The 21,920-nt window shown below is 34.3% G+C and overlaps 2 protein-coding genes across 2 annotated transcripts in view; both read left to right on the top strand.

The window, feature by feature from the left end:
* The window catches only part of LOC134841116 (basal body-orientation factor 1-like), a 152,543-nt gene extending 142,663 nt beyond the window's left edge, over positions 1-9,880 (top strand). The window contains exons 4-13 of the mRNA XM_063856902.1: positions 2,288-2,411; positions 2,502-2,567; positions 2,890-3,033; positions 3,490-3,570; positions 3,653-3,723; positions 3,868-4,081; positions 5,433-5,636; positions 8,250-8,476; positions 8,999-9,157; positions 9,462-9,880. Coding sequence (XP_063712972.1) covers positions 2,288-2,411; positions 2,502-2,567; positions 2,890-3,033; positions 3,490-3,570; positions 3,653-3,723; positions 3,868-4,081; positions 5,433-5,636; positions 8,250-8,476; positions 8,999-9,157; positions 9,462-9,648 — 1,477 coding nt within the window. The 3' untranslated portion in view covers positions 9,649-9,880. The remainder of the gene's footprint in view (positions 1-2,287; positions 2,412-2,501; positions 2,568-2,889; positions 3,034-3,489; positions 3,571-3,652; positions 3,724-3,867; positions 4,082-5,432; positions 5,637-8,249; positions 8,477-8,998; positions 9,158-9,461) is intronic.
* A 7,644-nt stretch (positions 9,881-17,524) lies between these two features.
* LOC134841118 (uncharacterized) overlaps positions 17,525-21,920 on the top strand; it is a 48,527-nt gene continuing 44,131 nt past the window's right edge. The window contains exon 1 of the mRNA XM_063856904.1: positions 17,525-17,563. The gene's annotated coding sequence lies outside the window, so the exon portion shown is untranslated. The remainder of the gene's footprint in view (positions 17,564-21,920) is intronic.

The raw sequence follows: 21,920 nt of genomic DNA, 5'->3' as shown, positions 1-21,920 counted from the left end.
AATCTGAATACTTACGAATCTTCTTAAAGGTAGTCAAAATCGGGAGGAAAAAGCAGACCCTACCCAATAGTTTCTTTCTTTTTTCTTATTAACCCCTCGTCCGACTCAATGGAGGGCCAACCGAGGGGGAGGAGAATGTCATCAATTTCGCCGTAACCGGTGATCCCACCTTGAGGAGGCGGATGACACTGGGAAACCTCTAACCATGACCGTTTCTCCGGTTCTGACACGAAAATTACGGATGACACCCGATGCGGACTAAACGCTCAATTACTTTCTACTGTATGATTTTTATAGCTAATATCACTTATCATTCTTGTTTTTTTTTCAACTAATAAAAGTGTTATTACAGAAGTCTAAAACGTTTTTTATCTTTGTTTTTATGTTTTTAAATCAATCAGTGTGGTCGGAACAGTGTGGGCTAATATCACAACAATTGACTGTCCAGGTTTCGAAAAATAACCAATACACAGAAGTGATTGAATATATTGGATATGCAGTACCTGTTTTGTCGTATGCCTCAGGCGTGGTATCCATCCAAATTGGATAAAAAAATTAATTGTAAAATTTCAGCTTAAAGTAACCTTGTGGATCTGCGGAAAGCCAAGAGACTACAAACAATGGCTAATACAGCTAGATATACTACCGATATCCATGTACCTAGAACTGAATGATATTTTGTTTTACTCTCAACACACAACGAGAAATACAACATCGACATACAGTGCTGATTTAAATTATCCGAACAAAACTTCAATTTTCAAACGCGTTTTTCTCAAATTTGGTTAAGATTAGACAAAAAGTGAACAGAACAAAAGTTGCTTAAAATTTTATCAGAATTAATATGGTGCAGTTTTTTCTCCGAAATTCTCAACCAAAATTTTACCCCAAAAAAGGGTCATTTTGGCGTTTTTCAATTAATCAAGAATTACGCTGAAACTACTTTGTTAATTGATGAAAAATTTATATCATTAGAAGTCTCTTCCGCAGCCCAACAAAGTTTAAGAAGGGTTAAATCTCCAAAAATTTGCGCAAATTGTTTCAAATTTGATTTTAAACAGAGATTCTGTGTTTTAAATAGTAAAAATCACATTTATTGACTATCAAGTAAAAATTTTTTCTCTGGTACTGGTTTTTGGAGATTTAATCTTTCTTAAACTTCGTTGGGCTGCGGAAGAAGCTTCTAATGACATATTTTTATCAATTAACAAAGTAGTTTCAGCGTAATTCTTGATTAATTGAAAAAAGCCAAAATGACCCATTTTTGGGGTAAAATTTTGGTTGAGAATTTGGGAGAAAAAATAGCACCATATTAATTCTGGTGAAATTCTAAGCAACTTTGTTCTCTTCACTTTTTGTCTAATCTTAACCCAAGTTGAGAAAAATGCGTTTGAAAATTGAAGTGTTGTTCGTTTTGTCCGGATAATTTAAATCTGCACTACTCGTGAACCAATAAAAACAACACACGAGACTAAATGAAGAATTTGAAGTTCCAAAGAATTGTCTCAAAAAGACAGGTGAAAATTTCTGGACGCGCACGACGAAACTAATAAACATTTTAAGCAAGCTCACGAACAAGCTCATAAACATTTTAAACAAGCTCACGAACGGTCTATACGATACAGCAGCGACTGAAGTATTTTTTTTACAATCAACGAAAGAGACAAGAAGAAACCCTTTCAAGATTGTGATCAAGAAGACCAGAACTACTGCTAGACAAAATTTCTTTACAGTTGCAGCCATCAACGACTGGAACTCGCTACCCGAAACAGTAATATCAAGCGAGAGTGTATACGTTTTCAAATCAAGACTAGACAAACTACTGCTAGACAAAATTTCTTTTCAGTTGCAGCCATCAACGACTGGAACTCGCTACCCGAAACAGTAATATCAAGCGAGAGTGTATACGTTTTCAAATCAAGACTAGACAAACTATGGGCGTCTGAAATATATGACGCATCGTTTATGGAACGACGAAATGGACGTCCAAGAAAGAGCTGGTCGACAGAGGCCTGGGAGGCCTATAGATCAGAAGTTAGCCTGTGAACCTGTGAAGTTGAACTCTCGAAAAACGTATCAACAAAGCTTTACAAAGACTTTTTTGTGAAGAAACATACTGAAGCAGAATCATGCACGTGGAGAATTCTGTGCTCATGTGGTTCTTGTAACCCAGTGATTAAACATCGCGCCAATTGAAAACTGATGAGTTAACACCCACCTTTAGATTAAATGACCTAAAGTCATGTCTACGACCATTACTTTGACGCGAAGCTGTTCCATGTTTTAGGGATGCAGCCCGCTCACTGGCATTGGCACAAAACAATATGCACACGCATATGCATTTGACAGAACGAGACACTATTGATGTTGTTACATATCTAAAGAAACAAGATTTGACAAAGGAAGAGAAGGTAGGCTATCGGTTTAAGCTTTCGAAACAAATTTTGAAGATACTTGTCGATGGCATGGAAAAGGTTTTCAACTGTAATAATATTGTTTAGATAAGTTCGCTGGAGCATCAACTAAATGAAGCAAAGCGCATGGCCCGAGATGATCGGGAGAAACTGGTTAGGCATTTAAAGTTATTCCGTGGTGGTTCCAGTTCGGCGACGTTATGATTTCCAGAGTTCTATCTCTGGTGCAAGCTGAGCAAGGGATCGGCAATTTACTAGCCTATTTTATAATTTTTAAACTTTTCGTCAGTTGAACTTCTTTTAGTTTTCCAATCGCTTTGAGTTACCTTTATTGAGATGGGATAACATGCTTTTGTCTGTCTGTACGTTTGAGGGACCTGAGTATGGGCGTGGTTTTTTAAAAAACCGTCTCGGCCTTAAGTTTTGTAACTTATAACTGTGTTGAATTGTCCGTGAGAAAAAATATGTTGACCAGATCACAGACTACGAGAGGCGTGTGAAGGAGTTAGAAGAGAGTCTTGGCATGAGGAATGCGGATGTGCAGACCATGCAAAATGAGCTGAAGATGGTCAAGGAGTTCAGGAGGAAAAGGGGCCAGATGCAGAAAGACCTGGATGATGTGAGTTGTGTACTGATCAATATGATGCTAGTTTGAAATCTGTCTGTTTGTATTGAAGAGATATTCACTCAAAAATTAGTTGCAGTAAACTTGATTACACAATCGGAGCTAAGTGTCATATTATGGACTGTAAATAGAAGTGCTCATTTATTTGATGGCACTTTCGCATAAGCCGTCATGGCGCAGATGCCAGGGCGTGTGACTCTTAATGCCGGAGTTCGACTCTGGCACTCATCTTTTATTCATGTAACTTTTCTTTCCTTGCTTACTTTTTGATCCTTTTGGAGCTAGTTTATGCCGTTTGTGTTTTCGATGTCACAGCTTTGCCTGTTTTAAATTTTAGTGAATTTGTACAAATAAGAAGATGGGTAGCTAGGAATTACGCAAAATAGTTGTCGAAGGGTATTCTTAATGATATGGAAATTGTTTGATAAAGGAGCAGTTTTTGTTTTCTAGATCAGGGATCAGATGGTCGAGGAGCACAGAGTCCACAAGGGAGATTTGCAAAAGATGGAACAGAAGTTCTTTGAGGAGAGGGTGAGTTAAGAAGGCTCAAGCCATAGCCAAACAAAACAGTTATTAAAAAATGTGAGCAATATATTGAGTTTTTTCTGTTCAGATCCGAATGAAAGAAGAGTCGAATGCGAGAATTGAGCAGATCACGAAGAACGCTCATGAGGAGGCTATCAGGTACATGCCGGTTTGAAATTGGGTGATGAATGAAATTATAGAAAAGTGGAGCCTTATGATAATTTTAAATCGGAGATGACTGAAAGCTATTAGCATAAATCGAAGTAATGACAACCTAAGCATGAAATATGAAGTGTGCTTCAGAAATTTAGACGAGAACACTCGCTCTGTGTACAAGGAAAATGTGCGTCTATCAGAGGCACTTCATCTGCATATGACGTCAGAGGACAAGCTGAAGAAGAAGGTGGATAATCTGGAGGGAGTCACTGGAGACTATGCGGCCGAGAGGGATCTGCATGACGTGCTAGTGCAAGAGAAGATAATTGAAGCCAAGAGGCAGAAAAACCACATCAAAAAGGTAATTTAGAGTTCATTTGTTTTTGTAATGGGTGACATATGGCTCCAAAAACTGATAATTATTAGCCTGGCAATTAGCAAGAGTTATGAAATCGGAACATGACTTTTCCAGTTGAACAACCTGTCTAATAGAGTCACTGCATCATTTGTTCAACGCTGTGTTTTTTTTTCAGCAAGATACATATTTCAATTATATTAGCATTTTAAATACATATTTCATTCGATTTTTATTTGCGTTTTAAATACATAGTTCATTCAATTTTTTATGTTCTAATAATTTCGGATATATATTTGTTTTTTATTAGTTTGACTTTAAAGGTTTAGTCTTATATTCTATCGACTTATGGGTGTGATATTGCGTCATTTGATGTGCAAAATGTTTTTTTTTCTATAAGACATGGTTTTTCCAGCTGAATGGGCGTGTCATCAGTTATTGTCGGCTAAGTATAGCTTTGTAAATTTATTTTATATGCTAATTTAACAGTGGCAGTTGTCTGACTTTAGGAGCGGATTTAGGGGGGGGGGGGGGCGGACGCCCCCTTCAGGGATTCGACCCCCTGCCGACCCAAAGGGTCCCCCCTTTGGTACTTTTTAAGAAATCCATTTTTGGCAGACCGACCCTAAAATTTTTCTAAAGGCGCCTTTGGCGCCAATATATACTAATTTTGAGGGGGAGCGCGCGCCAAAAAAAACGCAATTTTTTTGTCAAAATTTTCCAAAAAGTGCTCAGAAAATTTGGCCAAAACTGCTTCTTTTTAGTGCTTTAAGAGAGCTCGGAAAATCAATTTGGTCGAGCTAAAAAAAGGTTGTCAAATTGTTTTGAAAATACCCCCCCTCGAGAAAATCCTAGATCCGCCCCTTTCTGAATTGGCAGGATTTTTTCTCAGTTAAATTCAAGAGTAATCGAGTCAAGCGTTTGAAATATTCATTAAATTTAGTTTTTATCAGCATGTTTTCGCCAGTAATTAAAGGAAGGTATTTGCAATACGATTTGAATGCCAATGTTTGTTGTTAATTTTAAGCAATTCATCAGAAGCTATTGTTGAGATTTGCGTATTTTGAGAATCCAACACGGCGTTTAATTACCCAAAAACTGGATGCCTTAAGAGATTGCTTTTAACAGAACTCACAGGACTAGTAATTGTGAGTAATGTAATTCACGGTTAGTGATAGAAGTCAGCGAGCAGTAAGATGGCTCTTTATGCTGAGCCAGACGATGTCAGATAAAATTTGACCTAAATAGCAGAATTTTTTTCAATATTGGACGTGACACTGCACTCGGATTGTTGTTTTCTAATTGGATATTGTGGTTATTTACAGTAGTTTCAAATAAGTTTTTTTTTCAAATGTAGCTCTACGGCAAAATCCAGACTCTGGAGGACTCTCTGACCCACATCGTGTCTGAGTTCGAGGAGGAGAAGGCGAGAATATTGCACTCGGCAGAGGGGGAACTGCAGGACAGTCGGATGGAAATAGAGAGACTACGACGCGTGCTAGACCTTAAGACCAAGGAGAATGTCAAGATCAAATTTCTGGCCAGAAACATTCTAGACCAGGTAGACCTTGTGGTTATATATTAATGATTGATTTGTTCTTCATGACAGAAATATATTCAGTTTTGGGTTGGCCTGTGGATTTAATTGGTTAATATTTGACATATTTATTTTTCTTGCGATAAGCACGGATAGTGCAACCGAGTACTAGAGTTTATACCCGTAGATAACTTGATCACTTGGCTCATCTATTGTACGCCTCTGTTGGCAACATATTTAATGCAAAAGACTCATTTTGAACAGGACTGCATTGGCGTTATCCGTTCTATTCGAATGTTTTTTATTTGTTATAAATTTAAAATTTTAATTGAGTAATGTACGTAGTGAAGACTCTTACATAGGGCTTGCTGGTTTTTGTTTTTTTTTTGTTCAGGAAAAAGTCTTTGAATATTGATGCACTTGTGTATATATGCACTTTTTGAGTTCAATTGAAACTCAGCTGCTGAAAGTAACGTAATTAGCACTCTCCAAATACGAACGTGGAAATAGCGCACAAAAAAATCGTGAACGATTTCAAGTTTCCAAAGTGGAATTTAATTATCAGATTTCCCAGCGAAATGAAAGTTAACCTTTTGATGCAGTTTTATCAAATTTGGTGAGTGTAATCAAAAAAGCTCTAATCATAAATCGTTTTAGAAATTCAAAGTGCTTAAAGGGCGTCTATTTTTTCTTTGAAATTCGAAAGTTGAAATTTTTTCAAAGTCAGTGTTTTTGTTATGTTTACTTGCGTTCATTACCCTTTTCCAATTTTCAATTGGCTATGTTTTTAACTTTTTAATTTTTTTTATTAAAACTTTTCTTTGGCTTTGTTTTTAACTTTTCTTTATGTCTTTGTTATTACTTTTATTTTTTCAGGAAAAAGTCTTGAAATTTGTTTGCGCTATTTTTTCGCGGTTCGACTTCTGTTTTTTTTAAGTTCAGTTAATTTCCGTTTTTTTAAAGGAAAGCAAACTTCACTATCGAACAGAAAAAATGTAAAGGTAACAAAAAACGAGATCGAGTTCTAGTTTCGAACGTTGATTTTAATATTCAGATTTCCCAGCGGATTGAAATTTTTACATTTTGACTCAGTTTTCTCAAATTGGACTTTTTAAAATCAAAAATGCTTTTTAAAATCATAAATTGTTCTTGAAACTCAAAGAGCTTAAAAGCATCTATTTTTTCTTTTGAAATTCGAAGTTTTTTTCTTGTTACCGTGCGATCATTACTCTTATCCAACTGTCAGTTGGCTATGGTTTTTTGGTGTTAGAGATTTCGGCCTATCTTATATAAACTTAGTGGGCTTGGAAGGTTAGTCAAATGGTTTAACCTACGAAGTCTTAGAATGCGCTTGTGGTAGACTACGATTTCACTTTTTCACAACCTAAGTTGCGCTTCTGGGTTTTGCGTTCAGTTCTGGCTATGTTTTTTTTTTTTTGGTTAAGCAAAGTCGATGCTGAAAAAATTAATACGTTTTGATTTAATTGTTCCAGTTTTGGTTAATTTTTGTGCTTGGTCTGATTTCTTACTTCATTCAATCCAGGTTTATAACAGATCGGTTAAAACAATGTTAATAAAAGGGGCTTAAATCACGATTCAACCCTGCTGACAGTTTTTTTTTGCCTATCTGTCAAAAAACTTTCAGCAGGGTTGAATTGTGTTGTTGGTTTTTTTTTCCAGGAAAAAGCATATCTGTAGTTTTTTGTCGTTGTTTTTCTTTTTTTACGCTCAAGTTTGATTTTTTAGGGGTTTAACCTTCATTTCTTTTTAATTTCAGTTTTTTGCCTATCTGTCAAAAAGCTGTCAGCAGGGTTGAATTGTTCTGTTGTTTTTTTTTTTCATGAAGAAATCATATCTGTCTTTTTTTGTCGTTGTTTTTTCCTTTTTTACGCTCAAGTTTGAGTTTTCAGCGGTTTAACCTTCATTTCTTTTTACTTTCAAGTCAAATTAATTTGCCAAGTGGAAGGCTCATTACTCTTTCGAATAACAAAATTTTTAATAGTGCGTTTGACTCGTGGTTTTTAGATAGTAGTTGTCAGAAATCCCTGCAGAGTAGAAAGTATCTATTGATCCATGTTTCTCATATTGCGTTAGTCAATCATACAAGATACATGAAATTCAAGAGCTTTGAGGTGATATTTTTTTGTTCACCTCGGCTCTTTTCCAATTGTGTGTTGGCTATATTATAAATGAAAGATATGAATACCTTGAGCTCCAAATTAGAAAAATGTATCAACTGCGATTGTTTTCCGAAAAGTAATTGGGCTCTGAGATTTGCCAATCGAGGACAGTTAACTCACGATATATTTAATTCTATTTACGCTTAAGTGGCCGATTAACCCGGCCCAGAAATCATTCGAATTGATATGAGACAAGTTTTTTTGGAGCTATCAATGTGTTAGTGGGCGAGAACTAAATGACAACCATTTTTCTTTTTGAAATTTGTATGAAATCTTAGAGAGTTATGAAAGCACGCGTGGACTGAATTTTTGTGAAATTTCGCTTGTGTATGCAAAGTGCCACTTTGAGTCTGTGTGAACGATTACGCCGTAAAAAAAATTATCTCATTATGTAGGGAACATTGATGTCATAACAAATATAACGTTGAAGATGGTATGTACCAAAAATTGGTTTCAGCGATCTGAGATGGAGAGGTTCTTCCTGGACTCCTTGGAACAGGTGAGAGAGGAGATAGCAGTGAACCAGCTCATGTACAAGAAGGACGCCCAGAAGGCCTATCAGCAGCGAATGCTGGCAGCCCACGCTGGGAAGGCGGACTACCCCAAAGTGAGGAACTTTGCGGCCTCCAACCAGGAGACATCTACCAACACTGTCTTCAATGATTTCGAAATGGCTCAGGATTGGTAAGAGAAGAAATATTAAAACAAAGAAATGTATAAGATACATCTTATGGCAGCTCATTTCAGGGGAGGAACGCAAAGGTTTCGGAAATGAAAAAAGTCGACTTTAATGAAAGAACGCTATTTTCTACGTTATTGAGTCATCGATGGATATTTTTAAAATCAAAAAATGATAAGATTTTTTGTGGGGTGATGGGGGGTCTGTTGAATGAATGAAAATCCGGCAAAAATGACTTTTTGGGTACGTCTTGGAAATGTTTGTCCAAGAAATCGCGTTTGTCGGCGCTCGCTCTATCCTTAAACTTATTGGCACTCTTAGGGATAGTCGGCCAAAATGGATGTCCTAAGTGAGTACCGAGAGGGGATCATTTGGATGGCGAGGTTGTCGAATTGCTGAGACATTCTTATTTTGTAAATACTCTTTTGCGGAGCCGTTGAGTTCCTTTCTTGTTGCGAAGTGTAGTTTGGCCTCTGTTTTGTTTTGCTTTTTTTTGTGGGTTGAGTCTTTATGGTGTTTGTGTTGAGGTCCCACCTGGGACAGAACGTGGATATTGGGCAGTTAAGTTGGGAGCAGCGGGAGAAGGTGCTGAGACTGTTGTTTGCGAGGATGAATGGGTACAAGATGCACAAGCAGAGGACCAATCTAGCCCCACAGAGTAAACAACTGCCTGCAATCAGTCCAAGGTTCCTTTTTCAGATCTGTTTTTTGATGCTCGATACTAGTACTTAAGGACAAAAACATTCTGCAAGTATTTTTTTTTTGAGAATATCAAATGCTGCACTGAGTTTTGTTTATTTCACTAATATTTTTGCAATGAAAGTTTTATTACCAATAAACTTTCAGAATAAAATGGTTGATAGTTCATAATCGAAATAGAGTAATCAGTAATCATGAGACTTTTGATGCGAGTTATAGAACAAGAGGGTAGCAGTCGTCGTCATTGATCTAGCTTCAAATAAAAATTAAATCGTAAGTACTGCGTTTCAGCCAAGAAGCACATGCCACTGAAGATAACACATTCATAACACAACAAGCACTCGAAGAAAATTCAGACCGGGCAGTTCATTCAGCCGAACAGAATGCAAGTGACCAATCAAGAACAACGAAACTACCCGCCATCACAGATGCAGAACAACATTCAAACTATATACCTGAACAAGTAGCTGCTAATTGATCAAAGAGCTCTAAATTTACTCTGATATCATTTTATGCTTAGATTTCTCTTTAAAAAGTCTTCTATCATCTATTAACAGATTTGAAGTTGTATCTTCTCTGTAAAATATTGTAAATACGGAATGATTCCGTTGTTATGAAATGTACAGTTGTAAAGTCTATGGAAACATATTGTATATATACTTGAGCCGTCAAACACATCTTGAGTCCCTATGAATAAAATATTATTTTCATTCGAGTGTTCTACTGGCAATGTTTGACTAGCCCGACAAAGAAGAATAGTTGTGCGTGGATTCCATGGAGATTTTCATAAAACTTGGAAACACCTGCAGAGTTGTTGTTCATTTTTTGAATGATTGATCAGTTAGTTCCAAATTGAGCAGTCTATCCAAAACAGAAAACATCCAAACCAGAAAACTCTTCAAAATTTCTAAATTTACTGGATTGGAGGTACAGTATATTTCAAAAACAGGTATGTACAAATAACTTAGGACAACACTTTTTTGTGATAACAGTACCGTTAACGGCAAGTATCGAATGACTTAGTTTATCCTAAATGCTATTGGATCTGCGTGAGTTTTAACCGATTATGAACAAAGAAAACTCAGTTATTTGAGTCGTCAATAGACAAAATGAAGGCCCTTATTCAGATTGTGCAGTTTTTTTTCTAGGAAAAATTGATCACGCTCTGTTCTTAATGTCCTTGTAGGTTCCTTCGAAATCAAACTCAATTGATAAGTGGAAGTTAAGGCTTTTAACATCTTTTAAAAGAGCACAACTTACTGGAAGATTGCAAATTCGAACTCAACCAATTTTTTGAAGTAATCGTGTCATGCCAAAAAATTATCCTATAGTACTCACTTGCAAGAGCTAATGTTTTACAATAAAAAAACTTGATTTTTATTGTAACTTTTGATAAAAGCTGTAAGAAATTGAACTTGATGTACTATTAAACGTTAACAACTGTCACGTCTTGTGCCACTTGATCTGAATCATGCAGTTGCCCTTGATCCTTGTGGTCTTGTGTCCAAGTCCCAGTGGGCCATGGTTTTTTTTACCAGTTTTCATAAGTTCGAAATTTTAAAGGAAAGTGTAATTTTTGAACTTATGTTTAATTGCTTACTTTTTCGGCTTAATTTCTGTTTTTCGAATCAAACAGTTCTTACTATGTTTGTCAGTTGTCATGTAGTTTTGTCAATTTACCAACTCGGATTTTGAATTGGTTGTTTTTTCCAGATCAATCGTAGTGTGATACTAAATGGCTTTTTTGTAACCTTAATCGAAAAATTTTTTGCTTTCTTATGCATTTTTTTGAATTAGCAGGTTGAATAGGCTATTTAAGGGCGTGTGTTTCGACAGTTGAAAAGTAATAAATGACATTTGCTCTGAGGTTAAGTTTTTTTTCAATAAAACGGTTAAGACGCACTCACGTTTAGTCGGCGTATTGGACTAATAATGTGTCATTTCGTTATTTCAGGACATTTTTTTAGTAATAGGTTTAAGTTTTTTTTACAAATAAGCTGGCGATTGTAGTGAAATAGTATGAATCTAATATTTTTCTGGCCAATTGTTTTTCCAAATCAAAGAAGGGGTAAATCGTTGTTACCTTGAGTTAGTTCACCATTTTGTAACAGTTCTTTCTCTTCATTTGACTTTTTTAAACTCTCAAGCACAAATCAGACTGCTACATTGACTTTATTATTATATTACTTTTTAATTGGTCTAAATTTTACCGGAAAAGTAGAATATTACATCTGAACAGAAGCTGCAATCCAGATATTGTCTGTCAGAATAGACTTCTGATGAACGATAACAGCTGACTTCTTTTTCAACTTGTTTCTGCCAGTGTTATATTTGCTCATTGTTTGATGGTTTCCTGCGGAGTTGTTTTTTTGATGAATGATTGATCAGTTAGTTCCAAACTGAGCATTCTATCCAAGCCAGGAAAGTCTTCAAAATTTCTAAATTTACTGTATTGCAGGTACAGTATATTTCAAAACAGTTATGTACAAATGACTTAGGCCAACGTTTTTTTTGTGATAACAGCACCCTTAACCGCAAGTATCGAATGACTTAGTTTACCCTAAACATTATTGGATCTGCGTGAGTTTTAACTGATTATGAAAAAAGAAAACTCAGTTATTTGAGTCGTCGATAGACAAAATGAAAGCACTTATTCAAATCGTGCAGTTTTTTTTCTAGGAAAAGTTGATCAAGCTCAGTTTTTAATGTCTTTGTAGGTTTTTTTGAAATCAAACGCAATTGCTAAGTGGAAGGCATATGAGATCTCTTTTAAAAAAGCACAACTTACTGGAAGATTGAAAATTCGACCTCAATCCAGTTTTGAAGTAACCGTTTCATGCCGAAAAACTATCCTGTAATTTTCACTATCAAGAGCTTATGTTTTATAATGAAAAACTCGATTTTTATTGTGAGTAACTTTTGATAAAAGCTGTAAGAAATTGAACTTGATGCAGTATTAAACGTTAAAAACTGTCACGCCTCGTGCCATTTGATCTGGAATTGATGCAGTTGCCCTTGATCCTTGAGGTCTTGGGTCCAAGCCCCAGTGGGCCATGGTTTTTTGCCAGTTTTCATAAATTCGAAAAATTTAAAGGAAATTTATTTTCGAACTTCTGTTTAAGTGCTTACTTTTTTCGGCTAAACTTCTGTTTTTTTTTAATCGAACAGTTCTTACTATGTTTGTCAGTTGTCATGTAGTTTTGTCAATTTACCAACTCGGATTTCGAATCGGTTGTTTTTTTATTTACACATCAATCGTAGTGTGATACTAACTGGCTTTTTTGTAACCTCAATCGCAAAAACTTTTACTATATTTGGCATTTTTTGAATTAGCAGGTTGAATAGGCTTTTCAATGGCGTGTGTTTTGACAATTTAATAGTATTAAATGTGTTTGCTCTGCTTCTAGGTTTTTTTTCAATAAAAACAGTTATGACGCACTCACGTTTAATCGGCGTATTTGACTAATACTGTGTCCTTTTGTTATCTCAGGACGATTTTTATGTAATAGTTTTAAGTTTTTATACAAATGAGCTGGCGATTGTAGTGAAATAGTATGAATCTAAACTTTTGCTAGCCAATTTTTTTTTCCAAATCAAAGAAGAGGTAAATCGTTGTTACCTTGAATTTGTTCACCATTTTCTAACTGCTCTTTCTCTTTATTTGACTTTTTCAAACTCTTAAGCCCAAATCAGACTGCTACATTGATTTTATTTTATTATTACTCTTTGATTGGTTTACATTTTACCGAAAAAGTATAATAATACTACTGAACAGAAGCTGCAACCCACATTTTGTCTTTCAGAATAGACTTCTGATGAACTGTATTAGCTGACTTCTTTTCAACTTGTTTCTGCAAGTGTTATATTTGCTCATTGTTTGATCGTTTCCTGCGGAGTTGTTCATTTTTTGAATGATTGATCAGTTAGTTCCAAGCTGAGCAATCTATCATAACCAGGAAAGTCTTCAAAATTTCTCAATTCACTGGATTGCAGGTACAGTATATTTCAAAAACAGGTATGTACAAATAACTTAGGCCAACACTGTTTTGTGATAACAGTACCGTTAACGGCAAGTATCAAATGACTTAGTTTACCCTAAATGCTATTGGATCTGCGTGAAATTTAACTGATTATGAACAAAGAAAACTCAGTTATTTGAGTCGTCAATAGACAAATGAAGGCCCTTATTCAAATCGTGCAGTTTTTTGTTTCTAGGAAAAATTGATCAAGCTCAGTTTTTAATGTCTTTCTAGGTTTCTTCGAAATCAAACTCAATTGCTGAGTGGAAGGCATTTAACATCTTTTAAAAAAGCACAATTTACTGGAAGATTGCAAATTCGAACTCAATCAAATTTTTGAAGTAATCGTGTCATGCCAAAAAACTATCCTATAGTATTCACTTGCAAGAGCTAATGTTTTACAATGAAAAACTTGATTTTTTTTGTAACTTTTTATAAAAGCTGTAAGAAATTGACTTGATGAATTATTAAACGTGAACAACTGTCACGCCTTGTGCCACATGATCTGAAACTGATGCAGTTGCCCTTGATCCTTGAGGTCTTGGGTCCAACCCCAGTGGGCCATGGTTTTTTTTAACACTTTTTGTAAGTTCGAAATTTCTAAAGGAAAGTGTAACTTTTGAACTTATGTTTAATTGCTTACTTTTTCGGCTAAATTTCTTTTTTTCGAATCAAACAGTTCTTAATGTGTTTGTCAGTTGTCATGTAGTTTTGTCAATTTATCAATTTTTGAATTGGTTGTTTTTTTACAGATTAATCGTAGTGTGATACTAAATGGCTTTTTTGTAACCTTAATGGAAAAAATTTTTGTTTTGTTGGGATTTTTTTTTGAATTAGCAGGTTGAATAGGCTATTTAAGGGCGTGTGTTTTGACAGTTTAATAGTAATAAATGTGTTTGCTCTGCTGCTATGATTTTTTTCATTAAAACGCTTATGCGGCACTCACATTTAATCAGCTTAATTGACTAATTTTGTTTCCTTTTGTTATCTCAGGACGATTGTTATGTAATACTTTTAAATTTTTATACAAATAAACTGGCGAAGGGGTAAATCCTTGTTACCTTGAGTTAGTTCACCATTTTCTAACAGCTCTTTCTCTTCATTTGACTTTTTTAAACTCTCAAGCACAAATCAGACTGCTACATTGACTTTTTTATTTTGTCACTTTTTAATTGGTCTAAATTTTACCGAAAAAGTAGAATAGTACAACTGAACAGAAGCTACAATCCAGATATTGTCTTTCAGAATAGACTTCTGATGAACTGTAAGAGCTTCCAATATGAGCAGTGTATCCAAACACGGAAAGTCTTCAAAATTTTTTAATTTACTGTATTGCAGGTACAGTATATTTCAAAGAGGTATGTACAAATGACTTCGGACAACATTTTTTGTGATAACAGCACCCTTAACCGCAAGTATCAAATGACATAGTTTAACCTAAACGTTATTGGATCTGCGTGAGTTTTAACTGATTATGAAAGAAGAAAACGCAGTTATTTGAGTCGTCAATAGACAAAATAAAAGCACTTATTCTAATCGTGCAGTTTTTTCTAGGAAAAATTGATCAAGCTCAGTTTCTAATGTCTTTAGAGGTTTCTTCGAAATCAAACGCAATTGCTAAGTGGAAAGCATATGAGATCTCTTTTAAAAAAGCACAACTTACTGAAAGATTGCAAATTCGACCTCAATCCTGTTTTGAAGTAATCGTTTCATGCCGAAAAACTATCCTGTATTTTCACTATCAGGAGTTTAAGTTTTAAAATGAAAAACTTGATTTTTTTTGTGAGTAACGTTTGATAAAAGCTGTAAGAAATTGAACTTGATGTACTATTAAACGTTAACAACTGTCACGCCTCGTGTCGCTTGATCTGGAACTGATGCAGTTGCCCTTGATCCTTGAGGTCTTGGGTCCAAGTCCCAGTGGGCCAGGTTTTTTGCCAGTTTTCATAATCTCGAAAAAATTAAAGAAAAGTTTAATTTTTGAACTTTTTTCGGCTAAATTTCTGTTTTTTCTTAATCAAACAGTTCTTACTATGTTTGTCAATTGTCATGTAGTTTTGTCAATTTACCAACTCGGATTTTGAATTGGTTGTTTTTATTTACACATCAATCGTAGTGTGATACAAACTGGCTTTTTTGTAACCTCAATCGCAAAAACTTTTACTGTATTTGGCATTTTTTGAAATTGCAGGTTTAATAGGCTATTTAATGGCGTGTGTTTTGAGAGTTGAATCGTAATCAATGTGTTTGCTCTGCTGTTATGTTTTTTTCAAAAAAACGGTTATGACGCACTCATGTTTAGTCGGCTTATTTGACTAATTTTGTTTTCTTTTGTTATTCCAGGACGGTTATTATGTAATACGTTTAAGTTTTTATACAAATCAGCTGGCGATTGTAGTGAAAAAGTATGAACCTAAATTTTTCTAGCCAATTTTTTTTCTCAAATCAAAGAAGGGGTAAATCGTTTTTACCTTGAGAAAATTCACCATTTCTAACAGCTCTTTCTCTTTATTTGACTTTTTTAAACTCTCAAGTTTAAATCAGACTGCTATGTTGATATTGTTATTCTATTTTTTTTAATTTGGTTTCTATTTTAACTGAAAAGTAGAATACTACTACTGAACAGAAGCTGCAATCCACATATTGTTTTTCAGAACAAAATTCTGATGAACTGCAACAGCTTACTTCTTTTCAACTTGTTTCTGACAGTGTTATATTTGCTCATTGTTTGATTGTTTCCTGCGGAGTTGTTCATTCGATAAAAGTTGATCAGTTAGTTCCAATATCAGCAGTGTATCCAAGCCCGGCAAGTCTTCAATATTTTTTAAATTTACTGGATTGCAGGTACAGTATATTTCAAAAACAGGTATGTACAAATAACTTAGGCCAACATGTTTTGTGATAACAGTACCCTTATCCGCAAGTATCGAATCATTTAGTTTACCCTAAACACTATTGTTTCTGCGTGAGGTTTAACTGATTATGAACGAAGAAAACTAAGTTATTTGAGTCGTCAAAAGACAAAATGAAGGCCCTTATTTAGATTGTTCATTTTTTTCTATCAAAAATTGATCACGCTCAGTTCTTAATGTCCTTGTAGGTTCCTTCGAAATCAAATTCAATTGCTAAGTGGAAGGCATATAAGATCTCTTTAAAAAAGCACAATTTACTCGAAGATTGCAAGTTTGACCTCAATCCAATTTTGAATTAATCGTGTCATGCCAAAAAATGATCCTATTTTTTTCACTTGCAAGAGCTTATATTTTATAATGAAAAGTCTTGATTTTTATTGTGAGTAACGTTTGATAAAAGCTGTCAGAAATTGAACTTGATGTACTATTAAACGTTAACAACTGTCACGCCTCGTGTCGCTTGATCTGGAACTGATGCAGTTGCCCTTGATCCTTGAGGTCTTGGGTCCAAGTCCCAGTGGGCCATGGTTTTTTGCCAGTTTCATAATCTCGAAAAAATTAAAGGAAAGTTTAATTTTTGAACTTTTTTCGGCTAAATTTCTGTTTTTTTTAATCAAACAGTTCTTACTATTTTGTCAATTGTCATGTAGTTTTGTCAATTTACCAACTCGGATTTTGAATTGGTTGTTTTTATTTACACATCAATCGTAGTGTGATACAAACTGGCTTTTTTGTAACCTCAATCGCAAAAACTTTTACTGTATTTGGCATTTTTTGAAATTGCAGGTTTAATAGGCTATTTAATGGCGTGTGTTTTGAGAGTTGAATCGTAATCAATGTGTTTGCTCTGCTGCTATGTTTTTTTCAAAAAAACGGTTATGACGCACTCATGTTTAGTCGGCTTATTTGACTAATTTTGTTTTCTTTTGTTATTCCAGGACGGTTATTATGTAATACGTTTAAGTTTTTATACAAATCAGCTGGCGATTGTAGTGAAAAAGTATGAACCTAAATTTTTTCTAGCCAATTTTTTTTCTCAAATCAAAGAAGGGGTAAATCGTTTTTACCTTGAGAAAATTCACCATTTCTAACAGCTCTTTCTCTTTATTTGACTTTTTTAAACTCTCAAGTTTAAATCAGACTGCTATGTTGATATTGTTATTCTATTTTTTTTAATTTGGTTTCTATTTTAACTGAAAAGTAGAATACTACTACTGAACAGAAGCTGCAATCCACATATTGTTTTTCAGAACAAAATTCTGATGAACTGCAACAGCTTACTTCTTTTCAACTTGTTTCTGACAGTGTTATATTTGCTCATTGTTTGATTGTTTCCTGCGGAGTTGTTCATTCGATAAAAGTTGATCAGTTAGTTCCAATATCAGCAGTGTATCCAAGCCCGGCAAGTCTTCAATATTTTTTAAATTTACTGGATTGCAGGTACAGTATATTTCAAAAACAGGTATGTACAAATAACTTAGGCCAACATGTTTTGTGATAACAGTACCCTTATCCGCAAGTATCGAATCATTTAGTTTACCCTAAACACTATTGTTTCTGCGTGAGATTTAACTGATTATGAACGAAGAAAACTCAGTTATTTGAGTCGTCAAAAGACAAAATGAAGGCCCTTATTTAGATTGTTCATTTTTTTCTATCAAAAATTGATCACGCTCAGTTCTTAATGTCCTTGTAGGTTCCTTCGAAATCAAATTCAATTGCTAAGTGGAAGGCATATAAGATCTCTTTAAAAAAGCACAATTTACTCGAAGATTGCAAGTTTGACCTCAATCCAATTTTGAATTAATCGTGTCATGCCAAAAATTGATCCTATTTTTTTCACTTGCAAGAGCTTATATTTTATAATGAAAAGTCTTGATTTTTATTGTGAGTAACGTTTGATAAAAGCTGTCAGAAATTGAACTTGATGTACTATTAAACGTTAACAACTGTCACGCCTCGTGTCGCTTGATCTGGAACTGATGCAGTTGCCCTTGATCCTTGAGGTCTTGGGTCCAAGTCCCAGTGGGCCATGGTTTTTTGCCAGTTTCATAATCTCGAAAAAATTAAAGGAAAGTTTAATTTTTGAACTTTTTTCGGCTAAATTTTTGTTTTTTTTAATCAAACAGTTCTTACTATTTTGTCAATTGTCATGTAGTTTTGTCAATTTACCAACTCGGATTTTGAATTGGTTGTTTTTATTTACACATCAATCGTAGTGTGATACAAACTGGCTTTTTTGTAACCTCAATCCCAAAAACTTTTACTGTATTTGGCGTTTTTTGAAATTGCAGGTTTAATAGGCTATTTAATGGCGTGTGTTTTGAGAGTTGAATCGTAATCAATGTGTTTGTTCTGCTGCTATGTTTTTTTCAAAAAAACGATTATGACGCACTCATGTTTAGTCGGCTTATTTGACTAATTTTGTTTTCTTTTGTTTTTCCAGGACGGTTATTATGTAATACTTTTAAGTTTTTATATAAATCAGCTGGCGATTGTAGTGAAAAAGTATGAACCTAAATTTTTTCTAGACAATTTTTTTTCTCAAATCAAAGAAGGGGTAACTCGTTGTTACCTTGATTTAGTTCACCATTTTCTAACAGCTCTTTCTCTTCATTTGACTTTTTTAAACTCTCAAGCACAAATCAGACTGCTTCATTGACTTTATTATTTTATTACTTTTTAATTGGTCTAAATTTTACCGGAAAAGTAGAATAGTACATCTGAACAGAAGCTGCAATCCAGATATTGTCTTTCAGAATTGACTTTTGATGAACTGTAACAGCTGACTTCTTTTTCAACTTGTTTCTGCCATTTGCTCATTGTTTGATGGTTTCCTGCGGAGTTGTTCTTTTGATGAATGATTGATCAGTTAGTTCAAAATTGAGCATTCTATGCAAGCCAGGAAAATCTTCAAATTTTCTAAATTTACTGTATTGCAGGTACAGTATGTTTCAAAACAGGTATGTACAAATGACTTAGGCCAACATTATTTGTGATAACAGCACCCTTAACCGCAAGTATCAAATGACTTAATTTACCCTAAACATTATTGGATCTGCGTGAGTTTTAACTGATTATGAATGAAGAAAACTCAGTTATTTGAGTCGTCAATAGACAAAATGAAAGCACTTATTCAAATCGTGCAGTTTTTTTTTCTAGGAAAAATTGATCAAGCTCAGTTTTTAATGTCTTTGCAGGTTTCTTCGAAATCAAACGCAATTGCTAAGTGGAAGGCAACTGAGATCTCTTTTAAAAAAAGCCCAATTTACTGAAAGATTGCAAATTCGAACTCAATCCAGTTTTGAAGTAATCTTTTCATGCCGAAAAACTATCCTGTATTTTCCACTATCAGGAGCTTAAGTTTTAAAATGAAAAACTTGATTTTTTTTGTAGTAACTTTTGATAAAAGCTGTAAGAAATTGAACTTGATGTACTATTAAACGTTAACAACTGTCACGCCTCGTGCCACTTGATCTGGAACTGATGCAGTTGCCCTTCACCCTTGATGTCTTGGGTCCAAGTCCCAGTGGGCCATGGTTTTTTGCCAGTTTTCATAAGTTCGAAAAATGTAAAAGAAAGTTTAATTTTTGAACTTATGTTCAATTGCTTACTTTTTTCGGCTAAACTTCTGTTTTTTTTAATCAAACAGTTCTTACTATGTTTGTCAGTTGTCATGTACTTTTGTCAATTTACCAACTCGGATTTTGAATCGGTTGTTTTTATTTACACGTCAATCGTAGTGTGATACAAACTGGCTTTTTTGTAACCTCAATCGCAAACCGTTTTACTATATTTGGCAATTTTTGAAATTGCAGGTTTATTAGGCTATTTAATGGCGTGTAATTATGTTTTTTTCAATAAAAAAGGTTATGACGCACTCACGTTTAATCGGTTTATTTGACTAATTTTGTTTCATTTTGTTATCTCAGGACAATTAATATGTAATACTTTTAAGTTTTATACAAACAAGCTGGCGATCATAGTGAAAAAATTTGAACCTAAATTTTTTCCAGCCAATTTTTTTCCCAAATCGAAGAAGGGGTAAATCGATTTTACCTTGAGAAATTTCACCATTTCTAACAGTTCTTTCTCTATATTTGACTTTTTTAAACTCTTTAAACTTTTTTTTTACTTAAGTTTAAATCAGACTGCTACATTGATATTCTTATTCTTTTTTTTAATTGGTATCTATTTTACCTAAAAAGTAGAATACTACTACTGAGCAGAAGCTGCAATCCACATATTGTTTTTCAGAACAGACTTCTGATGAACTGAAACAGCTGACTTCTTTTCAACTTGTTTCTGCCAGTGTTATATTTGCTCATTGTTTGATCGTTTCCTGCGGAGTTGTTCGTCTGATAAAGGTTGATCAGTTAGTTCCAATACGAGCAGTGTATCCAAACACGGAAAGTCTTCAAAATTTTTTAAATTACTGGATTGCAGGTACAGAATATTTCAAAACAGGTATGTACAAATAACTTAGGCCAACATTTTTTGTGATAACAGTATCCTTAACCGCAAGTATCGAGTCATTTAGTTTATCCTAAACACTATTGTTTCTGCGTGAGTTTTAACTAACTATGAACGAAGAAAATTCAGTTTTTTTGAGTCGTCAAAAGACAAAATGAAGGCCTTTATTTAGATTGTGCAGTTTTTTTTCTAGGAAAAATTGATCAAGCTCAGTTCTTAATGTCTTTGTAGGTTCCTTCGAAATCAAATTCAATTGCTAAGTGGAAGGCATATAAGATCTCTTTAAAAAAGCACAGTTTACTGGAAGATTGCAAGTTTGATCTCAATCCAATTTTGAATTAATCGCGTCATGCCCAAAAATCATCTTACGTTTTTCACTTGCAAGAGCTTGTTTTTTATAATCAAAAATCTTGATTTTTATTGTGAGTCACTTTTGATGAAAGCTGTAAGAAATTGAACTTGATGTATTTTTAAACGTTAACAGCAGTCACGCCTCGTGCCACTTGATCTAAAACTGATGCAATTGCCCTTGATCCTTGAGATCTCTGGTCCAAGTCCCAGTGGGCCATGGTTTTTTGCCAGTTTTCATAAATTCGAAATTTTCAAAAGAAATTTTAATTGTTGAACTTATGTTTAATTGCTTGCGGTTTTGGGCTCAACTTCTGTTTTTTTTAATCAAACAGTTTTTACTATGGTTGTCAGTTGTCATGTAGTTTCGTCAATTTACCAACTCGGATTTTGAATTGGTTATTTTTTATTTACACATCAATCGTAATGTGATACTAAATGATTTTTTTTGTAATCAATCGCAAAAGTTTTTGCTTTCTTAGGCATTTTTTTTGAATTAGCAGGTTGAATAAGCCATTTAATGGCGTGTGTTTTGAGAGTTGAATAGTAATAAATGTGTTTGCTCTGCTGCTAGGTTTTTTTTCATTAAAACGGTTATGAGGCACTCACGTTTAAACAGCTTAATTGACTAATTTTGTTTCTTTTTGTTATCTCTGACCCATTATTATGTATTAGTTTTAAATTTTTATACAAATAAACTGGCGATTGTAGTGAAATAGTATGAACCTAAATTTTTTCGGGCCAATTTTCTCCCAAACCAAAAAAGGGGTAAATTGTTGTTACCTTGAACTTGTTCACCATTTTCTAACTGCTCTTTCTCTTTATTTGAATTTTTTAAATTCTTATGCCCAAATCAGACTGCTACATTGATTTTATTTTGTTATTACTCTTTGATTGGTATACATTTTACCGAAAAAGTATAATACTACTACTGAAAAGAAGCTGCAACCCACATTTTGTCTTTCAGAATAGACTTCTGATAAACTGTATTAGCTGAC

This window comes from Symsagittifera roscoffensis, chromosome 3 (genome assembly GCF_963678635.1).
Source record: "Symsagittifera roscoffensis chromosome 3, txSymRosc1.1, whole genome shotgun sequence".
In the NCBI taxonomy this organism is placed as follows: domain Eukaryota; kingdom Metazoa; phylum Xenacoelomorpha; order Acoela; family Convolutidae; genus Symsagittifera; species Symsagittifera roscoffensis.
Note: the sequence above shows the minus strand (reverse complement) of the source record. Positions and strands in the feature narration are given on the sequence as shown.